Genomic DNA, 17,823 nt, shown 5'->3' with positions numbered 1-17,823 from the left:
CCTCCATATGGAAAATTGTGCATTAGTACCCAGTAACACCCTTTCCAGGAATCCTCCATGACGACCACATGAAACCTACCATCCTGGAGGATTACTAAGGAAAGCCTGGTTATCCTTTATGTCTGGGCATCTTCCACCCACCGCCCGGCACCCCCCGCCCATGATCCTCCTTGCTTACCCGCAGTCGATCCATGACACCGTGGCTCTTCCTTTCACGTCCTGGGCCACGTCTGACAGTAGTTTCAGCTGACGCTCCGCCCCGTGAGCTGCAAGGCACACAAACCGATAGAAGCTTTCTCAATATAAGGCATTCCTAAAGAGGACCTGTCAGAATATAAAACTGTACAAACCAACACGAGGGCAAGACAGCCAACACGTCATGTGCCAATACGTGGGCCGGATCGGGTCAAGGTTCAGACTGAAGAATCCAATCCCAGGAAGGGGCAGGGGGGGGCGCACCACATTAATCATCACCAGAGACCCCCATAATATTCTGGAGGGTGTAAAGTGACCCGGCCTCCAGTCCGCATGGATCAGGTCAGCGGCACCTTGACAGAGAAGTGCAATATTTACCCTCCAGGGGCCGTGACTCCGATCCTGGCACTGCAAGAGCTCCGGGTGTCGCTGCCAACCGACAACTCAACAGAGCAAAGATTGGAGTCACGGCCCGCTGGGCAGGTAAATATCGCACTTCTTATAGGGAAAGGGGGGGGGGGAGGGGGGGAGGAGGGGGGGTGCGCATCCCGCAATGGGGCCTCCAGTTGCTGAAGCCTAGCAATGTAATAGTGTGATCATCGGCCCCATGGAGGGGGGGGGGTTCTATAATATAGATCTTCTCATCTCATTTGGGTGGCTCTATTGTAATGAGGGCCCTCTAATTTGACTTGGGGGGGTTTAATGTAAGAAGTGGACCCTCTAATCTCCTCTGGAAGGGAGGGCGTTATAGCGCCTTTGTTGGGGGGCGTACTATAAAATCGTAGCCTCTAATCTCCCCTGGGGTGGGGGGTGTATTGTAGCATGAACCCTCATATCTTCCACGGTAGGATTGGTGCATTATAACACAGACCCTTTATTTACAGTGGGGGAGGGTGTTTTATAGCACAGACTCTCTAATCTCATTAATCTCATGCAGTGGAGGAGCGTGTGTGTGTGTGTGTGGGGGGGGGGAATATATTATAACAGAGACTCTCTAATCTCACACAGTGGGGGGGGTGTATTATAGCACAGACCCTCTAATCTCACACAGTGGTGGGGGGTGTATAAAGCACAGACCCTCTAATCTCGTGCAGTGGGGGAGGTGTATTATAACACAGACCAACTAATCTCACACAATATGGGGGGGTGTACTATGACACAGACCATTCAATCACATATGGGGGGGGGGGTGTATTATAACATAGACCCCATAATGGCATGCAGGGAGGGGTGTATTATAGCACATACCCTCTAACTAATCTCACACAGTGGGGGAGGTGTTTGATAGCTCAGACCCTCTAGTTTCATGCAGTGGAGAAGGGGGGTATATTATAGCACAGACCTTCTAATCTTGTGCAGTGGGGGGGAGGTGTATTATAACACAGAAACGCTAATCTCAGACAATATGGGGGGGTTGGGTGTACTATGACACATACCCTTCAATCTCATATGGGGGGGGGGGGGTATTATAGCACATACCCTCTAATCTCACATGGTGGAGAAGGTGTTTGATAGCTCAGACCCTCTAATCTCACACAGTGGGGGAGGTGTTTTACAGCACATACCCTCTAATATCACGCAGTGGTGGGGGAGGTGTATTATAGCACATACCCTCTAATCTCATGCAGTGGTGGGGGAGGTGTATTATAGCACAGACCCTATAATCTCACCTGACTGGGAATACAGCACCAGCACATTGTTTCGGGTTCGGAGAAGCTTCTTGAAGTCTTTGTGGTCGTTGATCTTCTCGATGAGCGGAGAGAGTCTGAGTGCAGCATAACAGAGCGGGAGGATCTGCAGACAGAAATCATTTCACAGCCGTCAGCAATTCTCCAATCAGACAGAAGAAACGTCATGAATGTTGTGGATCAATGTACCCCGAGTAATGCACCCCAAGTAATGCACCCCGAGTAATGTACCCCGAGTAATGTACCCCAAGTAATGCACCCCGAGTAATGCACCCCAAGTAATGCACCCCGAGTAACCAGTGTAATGTACCCAAGTAATGCACCCCGAGTAACCAGTGTAATGTACCCCAAGTAATGCACCCCGAGTAATGCACCCCGAGTAATGCACCCTGAGTAACCAGTGTAATGTACCCGAGTAATGTACCCCCCGAGTAATGTAACCCAAGTAACCATTGTAATGCACCTCGAGTAATGCACCCCGAGTAATGTAACCATTGTAATGTACCCCGAGTAATGTACCCCGAGTAATGTACCCCGAGTAATGTACCCCGAGTAACCATTGTAATGTACCTCGAGTAATGCACCCCGAGTAATGTAACCATTGTAATGTACCCCGAGTAATGTACCCCGAGTAATGTACCCCGAGTAATGTACCCCGAGTAACCAGTGTAATGTACCTCGAGTAATGTACCCCGAGTAATGTACCCCGAGTAACCAGTGTAATGTACCTCGAGTAATGCACCCCGAGTAATGCACCCCGAGTAATGCACCCCGAGTAATGTAACCATTGTAATGTACCCCGAGTAATGCACCCCGAGTAATGTAACCATTGTAATGTACCCCGAGTAATGTACCCCGAGTAACCAGTGTAATGTACCCCGAGTAATGTACCCCGAGTAATGTACCCCGAGTAATGTAACCCATGTAATCATATTAATGTAACTGATAAAACGTAACTAATGTAATATAGCCCGTGTAATTTAACCCATGTAACCAGTGTAACCCGTGTAATGTAACCAATGTAACTTGTGTAGTTCATATAATGTAACCAAACTTAACCAGTGTAATGTGACCAGTGTAACCTCTGTAATATAACCCGTGTACTGCAACCCGTGTACTGTAACCAATGTAACCCGTGTACTGCAACCCGTGTACTGTAACCAATGTAACCCGTGTAAATGTAACCCGTGTAAATGTAACCCGTGTAAATGTAACCCGTGTAAATGTAACCCGTGTAAATGTAACTACTGTAACCAACGCAACCACTGCAATCAATGTATTGTAACCACTGCAGACAATGTAGCGGCGCCTCCATTGGACAGGCAAGCAGTCCTTGTGAATACATTGTGGCGGGCTCCACAGATCCCAGGCGCCGGTCGCCGTGGCAAATAGTAATAGCGTCCTGGCGCCTGGGCTTTTGTCAGCCTATTCACAGTTGGCTCCAGGGGAAAGCAGCGTCAACGATCATGGGGCCCGCCTAGCGGCTTTGCCTATCCCGCTGCACTCCATGTCCCACGGCACTTCGATCGAGCCGGACTAAATGAACGGCCGGACTTGAGTAGGAAGTTTCCTGAAGGACAAGCGGGATGGACAAAATTCATGTGCCGCTGAACTGAGAGGGGCGCTGCTGGCAGGAATCCCCGAACAGAGTGAGTCTTCTCATGGCCCAACCTCACCACCTCTGCCGCCATCAGTGCCTGACCTGCTGCATGTTACCGGTGCCTTCTCCTGGACTAGCGGGTCCTCCATGGGGTCACCAAGTCCTGGACGGCGTCTTGGAGCCCAACCAGCACGGCAAGGCTCATAGGCAGAAGCTGAGAGGCTTAGCTGTGCGCAAACCTGTGCCGTGCAGCTGTAAAAATACACATCTGGGCTACAAAAGAGAAGTTTGTCGTAGAAAATAAAGCTTTGTTGCTTTAAAAAAAAATAAATAAAAAAAAAAATAACTGGCTCCTAACTTTTTTAGGTGGCTCCCAGAATCCAATCAGATTTGTCCAGCCCTGCCATAGTGCAGCTTCACCTCCCAGGGATGGTACCGGCAACATTCCTAAAGAGAACCTGTCAGGATAAAAACTGTCCAAACGCCAATACACGGGCCGCATCCGATTGTGATTGGGCTCATCGGCACCAGGGAGGATCCAATCCCGGGAAGGCGGGGGGGCACCACATTCATCATCACCAGAGACCCCCATAATATTCTGGAGGGTGTAAAGTGACCCGGCCTCCAGTCCGCATGGATCAGGTCAGCGGCACCTTGACAGAGAAGTGCAATATTTACCCTCCAGCGGCCGTGACTCCGATCCTGGCACTGGAAGAGCTCCGGGTGTCGCTGCCATCCGACAACTCAACAGAGCAAAGATTGGAGTCACGGCCCGCTGGGCAGGTAAATATTACATCTCTCATAGGGAAAGGGGGGGGAGGGGGGGGGTATTGGGGTACAAACCAAGCTACTGACATCTGTCAATGGAATAGAGAGTGTGATGGGCCCTATGGGGGGGGGGGGGGGGAAGTGTAATACGGGCCTCAGATTGAGGTAGAAGTATTTTAACACAGATCCTCTAATCAGGCAAGGGGGTATACAGGCCCAATTACTTGACTTAGAGGATATATTGTCCGGGATTCCCATCCTCCCCCCCCCAATCTGCCTGTATGACGTGTCCGGGATTCCCATCCTCCCCCCCATCTGGCTGTATGACGTGTCCAGGGTTCCCACCCCCCCCAATCTGGCTGTATGACTTGTCCGGGGTTCCCATCCCCCCCCCCCCCCAATCTGGCTGTATGACGTGTCCGGGGTTCCAATTCCTTCCTCCTGCATCTATGACGTGTCCAGGGTTCCCTTCCCCCCCTTCAACTGGCTGTATGACGTGTCCGGGGTTCCCATGCCCTCCCATCTGGCTGTATGTGTCTGGGGTTCCCATCTCTCCAACTTGCCAGTATGACATGTCCAGGGTCCCCATCTGGCTGTATGACGTGTCCGGGATTCCCTTCCCCACCCCCATCTGGTTGTATGACAAGTCTGGGGTTGCCATCCATCCCTTCATCTGGCTGTATGACGTGTCCGGGGATCCCATCCCCTCCCATCTGGCTGTATGACGTGTCCGGGGATCCCATCCCCTCCCATCTGGCTGTATGACGTGCCCGGGATTCCCATCCCCTCCCATCTGGCTGTATGACGTGTCAGGGGTTCCCATCACTCCATCCTGCCTGTATGACGTATACAAGTACCCCATCCCCCCCATCTGGATGTATGACATGCCCATAGTTCCCTTCCCCCCCATCTGGCTGTATGAAGTGTTCAGGGTTCCTATCACTCCAACCTGCCTCTATGACGTGTCTGGGGGGTCCAAACCCCCCATATGGCTGAATGATGTCCGGGGTTCCCATCGCTCCCCATCTGGATGTGTGACGTGTCCCGGGGTTCCCATTCTCTCCAACCTCATCATATGAAGAGCTTGGCGTTACCATCACTCTGATCTCACCACATGAAGAGTTTAGGGCTCCGATCCATCCCCCCCATCTGGCTGTAAGAAGTGTCCGGGGTCCCCATCCCTCCAACCTGCCTGTAAGAAGTTCCTGGGGTTCCCATTCCACTAACCTCACCATATGCAAATTTTAGGGGGTCCATTCCTCAAACCTCATCCAAAAAGAGTCACATAGTCTGCCTGACAAAAGACAAAAGTCCATCCAGTTGAACCATAAAAAAAAAAAAAAGTTATAATCCTCCACCCACAGGGGTTCCCATCCCCCTACCCTCATCACATGAAGAGTCTTGGCTTCCAATCCCCCCACCTAGCTATATGGAATGTCTGGGGTTCCCCATCCCCCCAATCTGGCTGTATGACATGTCTGGGGTTCCCCATCCCCTCAACCTGACTATATGATGTGCCTGGTGCTCCCATTTCCCAAACCCCACCATATGAAGAGTTCCAGGTGTCCATCCCTAAAACCTCATAAAAAAAAAAAAAAAAAAAAGTTTGGGGTTCCCATCCCCCTGATCTCACCACATGAAGAGTTTTGGGTTCCCATCCCTCCTTCCTGGCTATATGACGGGTGTCCGGGGTTCCTCTGACCTCACTGTATGAAGTTTCTAGGGTTCCCATCCCCCAACCAAGAGTTTGGGGTGTCCATCCCTCAAACCTCATTGCCTGGGGTTCCAATCCCTCCCACCTTGCTACAGGAAGGGTGTCCGGGGTTCCTCTGACCTCACTGTATGAAGTTTCTAGGGTTCCCATCCCCCAACCAAGAGTTTGGGGTGTCCATCCCTCAAACCTCATTGCCTGGGGTTCCAATCCCTCCCTCCTTGCTATATGAAGGGTGTACAGGGTTCCTCTGACCTCACTGTATGAAGTTTCTAGGGTTCCCATCACCCAACCAAGAGTTTGGGGTCCCCATCCCTCCCTACCTGGCTACATGAAGTGCACCAACCTACTCCCCCCCCCTCCTCACCTGGCTGTATGAAGGGCGCTCAGCACGCACAGAGGGAATCCTACAACTCATCACATCAATAATTGCAACATAAACATCCCGGAGAGATCAAAGACAGTTCTGCACAATGTGTCTCCTGGAGCCAGAACCGCCCCGGGGACAAAGAGGTGACATCCGGGAATTTACCAGAACAAACACCGCTGGGGGGGCTTATTATTGTGTGATGATAGAGGAAGAATCCCAGAGATTCCCCCAGGGAGAAGGGGGGGAATAATGACAGTGTCCCAACTCCACGCCGGCCGACAAAATGTACTTGGTGGTCATCCCCCTCCCCCACTCCTTCCTCTAACTGGTCCCTCTACCTAATAAATGTCCTTTTTGTTGGTTATTTTACTAACTTTTGAGCTTTATGGGAAATATTACCAGCCGATGCTTCAGTCTCAGTCCCTCCACAGGACACCCAGTGATACCCCAGAACTGGTCACTAGGGTCCCATCCCACACACAGATCACCATACGAAGTACCCAGGGTTCCCATCCCCATGTAGTCCCTCCACAGGACACCCAGTGATACCCCAGAACTGGTCACTAGGGTCCCATCCCACTCACAGAGATGGCCGTGTGAAGTACCCAGGGTTCCCATCCCCATGTAGTCCCTCCACAGGACACCCAGTGATACCCCACAACTGGTCACTAGGGTCCCATCCCACACACAGATCACCATACGAAGTACCCAGGGTTCCCATCCCCATGTAGTCCCTCCACAGGACACCCAGTGATACCCCACAACTGGTCACTAGGGTCCAATCCCACACACAGAGATGGCTGTATGAAGGAACCAGGGTTCCCATCCCCATGTAGTCCCTCCACAGGACACCCAGTGATACCCCACAACTGGTCACTAGGGTCCCATCCCACACACAGAGATGGCCGTTTGAAGTACCCAGGGTTTCCATCCCCATGTAGTCCCTCCACAGGACACCCAGTGATACCCCACAACTGGTCACTAGGGTCCCATCCCACACACAGAGATGGCCGTATGAAGTACCCAGGGTTCCCATCCCCATGTAGTCCCTCAATAGAACACCCAGTGATACCCCACAACTGGTCACTAGGGTCCCATCCCACACACAGAGATGGCCGAATGAAGTACCCAGGGTTCCCATCCCCATGTAGTCTTTCCACAGGACACCCAGTGATACCCCACAACTGGTCACTAGGGTCCCATCCCACACACAGAGATGGCTGTATGAAGGAACCAGGGTTCCCATCCCCATGTAGTCCCTCCACAGGACACCCAGTGATACCCCACAACTGGTCACTAGGGTCCCATCCCACACACAGAGATGGCCGTGTGAAGTACCCAGGGTTCCCATCCCCATGTAGTTCCTCCACAGGACACCCAGTGATACCCCACAACTGGTCACTAGGGTCCCATCCCACACACAGAGATGGCCGTATGAAGTACCCAGGGTTCCCATCCCCATGTAGTCCCTCAATAGAACACCCAGTGATACCCCACAACTGGTCACTTGGATTCCATACCACCAAACTCACCATACAAAGTACCTAGGGGTCCCATTCCCCAAATGGACCCTTTATGTCCAGCCATACCCCAGGATTGGTCATTTGGGTTCCATACCACCAACCACACCATATGAAGAAACCAGGGGTCCCATCCCCCACATGGACCGTGTATATCCAGTGATACCACAGGGTTGATCACCAGGGTTCCCATCCCCCAGAGCTCATTGTACGAAGTACCCAAGGTTCCCATCCCCCCATGGTACATCCAGTGATACCCCAGGGTCGGCCACTTGGGTTACATATCACTATATGAAGTACCCAGAGTTCCCATCCCCCACATAGACCCTCTACTGTACATCCAGTGATACCCCAGGGTTGATCACCAGGGTTCCCATCCCCCAGAGTTCATCGTATGCAGTACCCAAGGTTCCCATCCCCCACAGTATATCCAGTGATACCCCAGGGTCGGCCACTTGGGTTACATACAGTGGGGATCGAAAGTTTGGGCACCCCAGCTAAAAATGTGTATTAATGTGCATAAAGAAGCCAAGGAAAGATGGAAAAATCTCCAAAAGGCATCAAATTACAGATTAGACATTCTTATAATATGTCAACAAAAGTTAGATTTTATTTCCATCATTTACACTTTCAAAATAACAGAAAACAAAAAAATGGCGTCTGCAAAAGTTTGGGCCCCCTGCAGAGTTAATATCTTGTACTGCCCCCTTTGCCAAGCGGAGACCTGCCAGTGTCATGGATTGTTCTCAATCATCGTCTGGGAAGACCAGGTGATGTCAATCTCAAAGGTTTTAAATGCCCCGACTCATCTGACCTTGCCCCAACAATCAGCACCATGGGTTCTTCTAAGCAGTTGTCTAGAAAACTGAAACTGAAAATAGTTGACGCTCACAAAGCTGGAGAAGGCTATAAGAAGATAGCAAAGCGTTTTCAGATGTCAATATCCTCTGTTCAGAATGTCATTAAGAAATGGCAGTCATCAGGAACAGTGGAAGTTAAAGCAAGATCTGGAAGACCAAGAAAAATATCAGACAGAACAGCTCGCAGGATTGTGAGAAAAACAATTCAAAACCCACGTTTGACTGCACAATCCCTCCAGAAAGATCTGGCAGACACTGGAGTTGTGGTCACTATTCCACTATAAAGAGATACTTGTACAAATATGGTCTTCATGGAAGAGTCATCAGAAGAAAACCTCTTCTACGTCCTCACCACAAAAATCATCGTTTGAACTTTGCAAATGAACATATAGACAAGCCTGATGCATTTTGGAAACAAGTTCTGTGGACCGATGAGGTTAAAATTGAACTTTTTGGCCGGAATGAGCAAAGGTACGTTTGGAGAAAAAGGGGCACAGAATTGAATGAAAAGAACCTCTGTCCAACTGTGAAGCATGGGGTTGGATCAATCATGCTATGGGGTTGTGTGGCAGCCAGTGGCACAGGGAACATCTCACGAGTAGAAGGAAAAATGGATTCAATAAAATTTCAGCAAATTTTGGATGGTAACTTGATGCCATCTGTGAAAAAGCTGAAGTTAAAGAGAGGATGGCTTCTACAAATGGATAATGATCCTAAACACACCTGGAAATCCACGGGGGATTACATCAAGAGGCGTAAACTGAAGGTTTTGCCATGGCCTTCACAATCTCCTGACCTCAACATCATTGAAAATCTATGGATAGACCTTAAAAGAGCCGTGCGTGACAGACAGCCCAGAAATCTCAAAGAACTGGAAGACTTTTGTAAGGAAGAATGGGCAAAGATACCTCAAACAAGAATTGAAAGACTCTTGGCTGGCTACAAAAAGCGTTTACAAGCTGTGATACTTGCCAAAGGGGGCAGTACAAGATATTAACTCTGCAGGGGGCCCAAACTTTTGCAGACGCCATTTTTTTGTTTTCTGTTATTTTGAAAGTGTAAATGATGGAAATAAAATCTAACTTTTGTTGACATATTATAAGAATGTCTAATCTGTAATTTGATGCCTTTTGGAGATTTTTCCATCTTCCCTTGGCTTCTTTATGCACATTAATACACATTTTTAGCTGGGGTGCCCAAACTTTACATCCCCACTGTACCACCAGCCTCACTATATGAAGTACCCAGAGTTCCCATCCCCCACATAGACCCTCTACTGTACATCCAGTGTTACCCCAGGGTCAATCATCAGGGTTCCCATCCCCCAGAGCTCATCGTATGCAGTACCCAGGGTTCCCATCCCCCACAGTACATCCAGTGATTCCCCAAAGTTGGTCATTAGGATTCCAACCCACCAACCTCCCCATATGAAGTACCTAGGTTTCCCATCCCCCACACGGTGCCTCCACAGTAAACCATACCCCCAGTACTACCCCAGGGTTGGTTGCTGAGTATAAATGGATCCCACTCATCACAGGAACATTACAATAGGAGCAGAGAGGTGACAGTGACGACATGGGAACCTTTCCATGACTGCCACACCCTAGGCTGGAGAGGGGATGGTAGAAGATTCAGATGGAGATAAATCTCGGCTCGCTGGAGGATCTGACAGGTGAAGGTAAACAGACTAGATGGGTGAGCTGGATTCCTGGGAGATCCACGTGGAACTTCACTACTGGCTGCAGATCTGACACCAAATCTGTACACAGCCAGACAATACAATGTAACATCTGTACAGATTCAGGTGTTCCAATCCCCTCCATATCATGTGATTCAGGTGTTCCAATCCCCTCCCAATCATGTGATTCAGGTGTTCCAATCCCCTCCATATCATGTGATTCAGGTGTTCCAATCCCCTCCATATCATGTGATTCAGGTGTTCCAATCCCCTCCATATCATGTGATTCAGGTGTTCCAATCCCCTCCATATCATGTGATTCAGGTGTTCCAATCCCCTCCATATCATGTGATTCAGGTGTTCCAATCCCCTCCATATCATGTGATTCAGGTGTTCCAATCCCCTCCATATCATGTGATTCAGGTGTTCCAATCCCCTCCATATCATGTGATTCAGGTGTTCCAATCCCCTCCATGTCATGTGCTTCAGGTGTTCCAGTCCCCTCCAGATCATGCGAGTCAGGTGTTCCAATCCCCTCCATATCATGCGATTAAGGTGTTCCAATCCCCTCCATATCATGTGATTCAGGTGTTCCAATCCCCTCCATATCATGTGATTCAGGTGTTCCAATCCCCTCCATATCATGTGATTCAGGTGTTCCAATCCCCTCCATATCATGTGATTCAGGTGTTCCAATCCCCTCCATATCATGTGATTCAGGTATTCCAATCCCCTCCCAATCATGTGATTCAGGTGTTCCAATCCCCTCCATATCATGTGATTCAGGTGCTCCAATCCCCTCCATGGACACAGGTGTATACAATCAAGCCCCTAGGCATGCAGACGGCTTCTACAAACATTGGTGAAAGAATGGGTCGCTCTCAGGAGCTCAGTGACTCCAAGCGTGGTCCCGTGATAGGTGGCCACCTGGGCAATAAGTCCATCCGTGACATTTCCTGGCTACTAAATATTCCACGCTCAACTGTTAGTGGGATTATAACAAAGTGGAAGCAACTGGGAACAACAGCCACTCAGCCACCAAGTGGTAGGCCACGTCACATGACAGGGCGGGGTCAGCGCATGCTGAAGCGCACAGTGCGCAGAAGTCACCAACTGTTTGCAGAGTCAATAGCTAAAGACCTCCAAACTTGGTGTGGCCTTCAGATGAGCCCAACAACAGTGTGTAGAGAGCTTCATGGAATGGGTTTCCATGGCCGAGCAGCTGCATCCAAGCCTTCCATCACCAAGTGCAATGCAAAGCGTCGGATGCCGTGGTGTAAAGCATGCCGCCACTGGACTCTAGAGCAAGGGAGACGTGTTCTCTGGAGGGACCAATCACACTTCTCTGTCTGGCAATCCAATGTACGTGTCTGGGTTTGGCGGTGGCCAGGAGAACGGTACTTGCCTGACTGCATTGTGCCAAGTGTAAAGTTTGGTGGAGGGGGATTATGGTGTGGGGGTGTTTTTCAGGGCTTGGGCTTGGCCCCCTAGTTCCAGTGAAGGGACCTCTTAAGGTGACATTTTGGACAATTTCATGCTCCCAACTTTGTGGGAGGAGTTTGGGGATGGCCCCTTCCTGTTCCAACATGACTGCCCACCAAACCTTGTGGACGGCCTTCCCAGAAGAGTTGAAGCTGTTATAGCTGCAAAGGGCGGGGCAACCTCAATATTGAACCCTATGGACTAAGACTGGGAGGGGCCATTAAACGTCATGTGTGTGGAAAGGGCGGGGCCCAATAATGTGGGCAATATAGTGTATGTGTGTCCCGGGGGGGGGGTAACATTGACAGAGGAAGATACAATGTAGACAGTGTTACCATAGCAGGGGGCGCGCTCTGGTGTGCGCTGTCATAGATCTGTGCAGGATTGCAGGACAAGAAATTGCTGGAATATTTTTTGATTCTACTTTACATCACCCACTAGACCACCAGGAAAGATGAAGGGGATTTCCACTGCTGCCTACTCAGCAACGCAAGCATGAATACAAAAAAAAAAAAGGGAAGAACGTTTGCTACATTGTCATCATGTGACCTCCAACCGCCCCGCCCACTGTCCTCACGTCTGACAGGTTCTCTTTAAAAAGGAAGGCAGACGTTTCATGGAGATTGGGCTTTTATGTCAGCAAGAGGCCGGCACCTAGCAGAGGTGACACACAGACAGACACGGGGCCCCCAGAGGGCTCTCCAGGGCGGACGCAAGAATGACCCTGGAGGGGGGGGGGGTGTCGCAGCACCCTAGGAGGCGATCTCTCTATCCCTGAAGTCGCCCAGACAGACCGGTTCCTCCGGGACGACTTGCCAATTATTTCCTTCTGCCGCCACAACCCAAAAATCAATATTGACTCTTCGGGATGTTTGTTCTGGATGTGAAGGGACCGCGGAGTGCAGGGACCGCAGAGTGCAGGGACCGCAGAGTGCAGGGACCGCAGAGTGCAGGGACCGCAGAGTGCAGGGACCGCAGAGTGCAGGGACCGCAGAGTGCAGGGACCGCAGAGTGCAGGGACCGCAGAGTGCAGGGACCGCAGAGTGCAGGGACCGCAGAGTGCAGGGACCGCCGCCGGGGGAGTCGCAGCCTGACCCGGAACAACGTGCAGAACCAACACACAGCGGCCCGCAACCATTGATGGGCGGCAAAGGGAGGAGATTCTCCATCCAGATACAACTACCTACCCCCAACATAAGGGACTGTCTAACCCCCCCGATACAAGGAACTACCTACCCCCCTGATATAAGGAACTACCTACCCCCCTCCTCCAGATACGAGGGACTACCTAACCCCCCCTTCTCCAGTCCAGGACTTTTCAGACTCCGCCCTGGACCTCCAGTCCACTCCTGAGCATGAGGACACTGGTGACACCCATCTCAACATTTTCCTCCTACAGGCCCACTGAAGTACCACAGAGGGAAGGGGGAGGTGGGAAGAGGAAACCACAGAAGAGGGGGGGGGGGGGTAGGGGGGCACAGAGAAAGTAAAAATCACAGGGGATACCACAGATGATAGGGGTGCCCCCCAGGGGTTGGGGGGATAGCACAGCAGGGTCTATGGGGGGGGGGGGGGGGGAGGCGCTGTGTGAGCGTCACCAGCCGGGAGACCCCAGAACTGCGCTGGTCCGCCGCCAGCCATCGGGGCTGTTCTAGGGGAGGCGGGATCTTATCAGGGGCGTCACATGATCCCAGAATGGATCTGATATCACAGCATGGCAGGAATGTCTGATGTCACAGAGAGCGATAAAGGGGCCCCGCAGAGTATTGTAGCGGCAGATACCCCGCCGCGTTCCGTCCCATCGCCCCGAAGAATGGAGCTTCCTCTGAAGAACAATAGCAGCTTCACTGCATAGAAATACCACAACTGTTATGTGACTGAATTACAGGTGAGAGTGTCACACAAGACTGCTAGAGACTCCCCCCCCCCCCCCATCACATGAGAGCGCTAGAGACTTCCCCCCCATCACATGAGAGCGCTAGAGACTTCCCCCCCATCACATGAGAGCGCTAGAGACTTCCCCCCCATCACATGAGAGCGCTAGAGACTCCCCCCCATCACATGAGAGCGCTAGAGACTTCCCCCCCATCACATGAGAGCGCTAGAGACTTCCCCCCCATCACATGAGAGCGCTAGAGACTTCCCCCCCATCACATGAGAGCGCTAGAGACTTCCCCCCCATCACGAGAGCGCTAGAGACTTCCCCCCCATCATATGAGAGTGCTAGAGACTTCCCCCCATCACATGAGAGCGCTAGAGACTTCCCCCCCATCACATGAGAGCGCTAGAGACTTCCCCCCCAACACATGAGAGCGCTAGAGACTTCCCCCCCAACACATGAGAGCGCTAGAGACTCCCCCCCATCACATGAAAGCGCTAGAGACTCCCCCCCATCACAGGAAAGCGCTAGAGACTCCCCCCCATCACATGAAAGCGCTAGAGACTCCCCCCCATCACATGAGAGCGCTAGAGGCTGCCCCACCATCACGAAAGCGCTAGAGACTTCCCCCCATCACATGAGAGCGCTGGAGACTCCCCCCCATCACATGAGAGTGCTAGAGGCTGCCCCACCATCACGAGAGCGCTAGAGACTTCGCCAAATCACAGGAGAGCGCTAGAGGCTGCCCCACCATCACATGAGAGCGCTAGAGACTCCCCCCATCACATGAGAGCGCTAGAGACTCCCCCCCATCACATGAGAGTGCTAGAGACTCCCCCCCCCCCCCATCACATGAGAGCGCTAGAGACCGTCACCACAGAACACAACACTGCAAGTGACAGTCTGTATAGGAGGGCAGTGATCAGTGTAGGGGGACAGTCTGTATAGGAGGACAGTGATCAGTGTAGGGGGACAGTCTGTATAGGAGGACAGTGATCAGTGTAGGGGGACAGTCTGTATAGGAGGACAGTGATCAGTGTAGGGGGACAGTCTGTATAGGAGGACAGTGATCAGTGTAGGGGGACAGTCTGTATAGGAGGACAGTGATCAGTGTAGGGGGACAGTCTGTATAGGAGGACAGTGATCAGTGTAGGGGGACAGTCTGTATAGGAGGACAGTGATCAGTGTAGGGGGACAGTCTGTATAGGAGGACAGTGATCAGTGTAGGGGGACAGTCTGTAGAGGAGGACAGTGATCAGTGTAGGGGAACAGTCTGTATAGGAGGACAGTGATCAGTGTAGGGGGACAGTCTGTATAGGAGGACAGTGATCAGTGTAGGGGGACAGTCTGTATAGGAGGACAGTGATCAGTGTAGGGGGACAGTCTGTATAGGAGGACAGTGATCAGTGTAGGGGGACAGTCTGTATAGGAGGACAGTGATCAGTGTAGGAGGACAGTGTGTTGATGAGGGCAGTGATCAGTGTAGGGGGACAGTCTGTATAGGAGGACAATGATCAGTGTAGGGGGACAGTCTGTATAGGAGGACAATGATCAGTGTAGGGGGACAGTCTGTAGATGAGGACAGTGATCAGTGTAGGGGGACAGTCTGTAGATGAGGACAGTGATCAGTGTAGGGGGACAGTCTGTAGATGAGGACAGTGATCAGTGTAGGGGGACAGTCTGTAGATGGGGACAGTGATCAGTGTAGGGGGACAGTCTGTAGATGGGGACAGTGATCAGTGTAGGGGGACAGTCTGTATAGGAGGACAGTGATCAGTGTAGGGGGACAGTCTGTATAGGAGGACAGTGATCAGTGTAGGGGGACAGTCTGTAGATGAGGACAGTGATCAGTGTAGGGGGACAGTCTGTGGATGAGGACAGTGATCAGTGTAGGGGGACAGTCTGTATAGGAGGACAGTGATCAGTGAAGGGGGACAGTCTGTAGATGAGGACAGTGATCAGTGTAGGGGGACAGTCTGTATAGGAGGACAGTGATCAGTGTAGGGGGACAGTCTGTGGATGAGGACAGTGATCAGTGTAGGGGGACAGTCTGTAGATGGGGACAGTGATCAGTGTAGGGGGACAGTCTGTAGATGAGGACAGTGATCAGTGTAGGGGGACAGTCTGTAGATGAGATCAGTGTAGGGGGACAGTCTGTAGATGGGGACAGTGATCAGTGTAGGGGGACAGTCTGTAGATGAGGACAGTGATCAGTGTAGGGGGACAGTCTGTAGATGAGGACAGTGATCAGTGTAGGGGGACAGTCTGTAGATGAGGACAGTGATCAGTGTAGGGGGACAGTCTGTAGATGAGGACAGTGATCAGTGTAGGGGGACAGTCTGTAGATGAGGACAGTGATCAGTGTAGGGGGACAGTCTGTAGATGAGGACAGTGATCAGTGTAGGGGGACAGTCTGTAGATGAGGACAGTGATCAGTGTAGGGGGACAGTCTGTAGATGAGGACAGTGATCAGTGTAGGGGGACAGTCTGTAGATGAGGACAGTGATCAGTGTAGGGGGACAGTCTGTAGATGAGGACAGTGATCAGTGTAGGGGGACAGTCTGTAGATGGGGACAGTGATCAGTGTAGGGGGACAGTCTGTAGATGGGGACAGTGATCAGTGTAGGGGGACAGTCTGTAGATCGGGACAGTGATCAGTGTAGGGGGACAGTCTGTAGATGGGGACAGTGATCAGTGTAGGGGGAAAGTCTGTAGATGGGGACAGTGATCAGTGTAGGGGAACAGTCTGTATAGGACGACAGTGATCAGTGTAGGGGGACAGTCTGTAGATGAGGACAGTGATCAGTGTAGGGGGACAGTCTGTAGATGAGGACAGTGATCAGTGTAGGGGGACAGTCTGTAGATGAGGACAGTGATCAGTGTAGGGGGACAGTCTGTATAGAAGGACAGTGATCAGTGTAGGGGGACAGTCTGTATAGGAGGACAGTGATCAGTGTAGGGGGACAGTCTGTAGATGGGGACAGTGATCAGTGTAGGGGGACAGTCTGTATAGGAGGACAGTGATCAGTGTAGGGGGACAGTCTGTAGATGGGGACAGTGATCAGTGTAGGGGGACAGTCTGTAGATGAGGACAGTGATCAGTGTAGGGGGACAGTCTGTAGATGAGGACAGTGATCAGTGTAGGGGGACAGTCTGTAGATGAGGACAGTGATCAGTGTAGGGGGACAGTCTGTAGATGAGGACAGTGATCAGTGTAGGGGGACAGTCTGTAGATGGGGACAGTGATCAGTGTAGGGGGACAGTCTGTAGATGGGGACAGTGATCAGTGTAGGGGGACAGTCTGTAGATGAGGACAGTGATCAGTGTAGGGGGACAGTCTGTAGATGGGGACAGTGATCAGTGTAGGGGGACAGTCTGTAGATGGGGACAGTGATCAGTGTAGGGGGGCAGTCTGTAGATGGGGACAGTGATCAGTGTAGGTGGACAGTCTGTAGATGGAGACAGTGATCAGTGTAGGGGGACAGTCTGTAGATGGGGACAGTGATCAGTGTAGGGGGACAGTCTGTAGATGGGGACAGTGATCAGTGTAGGGGGACAGTCTGTATAGGAGGACAGTGATCAGTGTAGGGGGACAGTCTGTAGATGAGGACAGTGATCAGTGTAGGGGAACAGTCTGTAGATGAGGACAGTGATCAGTGTAGGGGGACAGTCTGTAGATGGGGACAGTGATCAGTGTAGGGGGACAGTGATGATCAGTCAGAATCCCCGGACAGTGATCAGTGCCGCACAGCCGGTCCCTCTGTGCTCCTCTCCCCGCCTCTCACTCACCAGCACCGGCAGTAATCTTTTCATCCCTCCCGGAGCCGCCATCTCCGGCTGCCACGTCTGGCTGCGCCTGCGCACTACGACCACGCTTCCTGATCCCCGGGAGCCCGGACACACCCACGTCAGAGTAAGTCACGCCCTCCCTCCGCCCACCGCTCTCACCTCGGCTCTGTATAGACGTTATTGACACGCCCAACTCTTTGCTCTTCTTCCCGCCCCCCGGCCATCCCACTCACCCCTTCGCTGCCCCGTCAAACTTTCACCTTCTTCCCCCGCCCACCGCTCC

At 51.7% G+C, this 17,823-nt stretch overlaps 1 protein-coding gene across 1 annotated transcript in view; it reads right to left on the bottom strand.

Moving 5' to 3' along the window:
- Positions 1-17,617, bottom strand: part of PDIA5 (protein disulfide isomerase family A member 5) — a 97,032-nt gene extending 79,415 nt beyond the window's left edge. Inside the window, exons 1-3 of the mRNA XM_089666468.1 lie at positions 17,541-17,617; positions 1,866-1,989; positions 179-266 (exon numbers count right to left, since the gene is read on the bottom strand). Of these exons, the coding sequence (XP_089522594.1) occupies positions 179-266; positions 1,866-1,989; positions 17,541-17,582 (254 nt within the window). The 5' untranslated portion in view covers positions 17,583-17,617. The remainder of the gene's footprint in view (positions 1-178; positions 267-1,865; positions 1,990-17,540) is intronic.
- Positions 17,618-17,823: the final 206 nt, after the last annotated feature.

This window comes from Staurois parvus, unplaced genomic scaffold (genome assembly GCF_062004578.1).
Source record: "Staurois parvus isolate SC_StPar_1 unplaced genomic scaffold, SC_StPar_1.0 ptg002725l, whole genome shotgun sequence".
In the NCBI taxonomy this organism is placed as follows: domain Eukaryota; kingdom Metazoa; phylum Chordata; class Amphibia; order Anura; family Ranidae; genus Staurois; species Staurois parvus.
The sequence above is the reverse complement of the archived record's forward strand: the minus strand, read 5'-3'. Positions and strand labels throughout refer to the sequence as shown.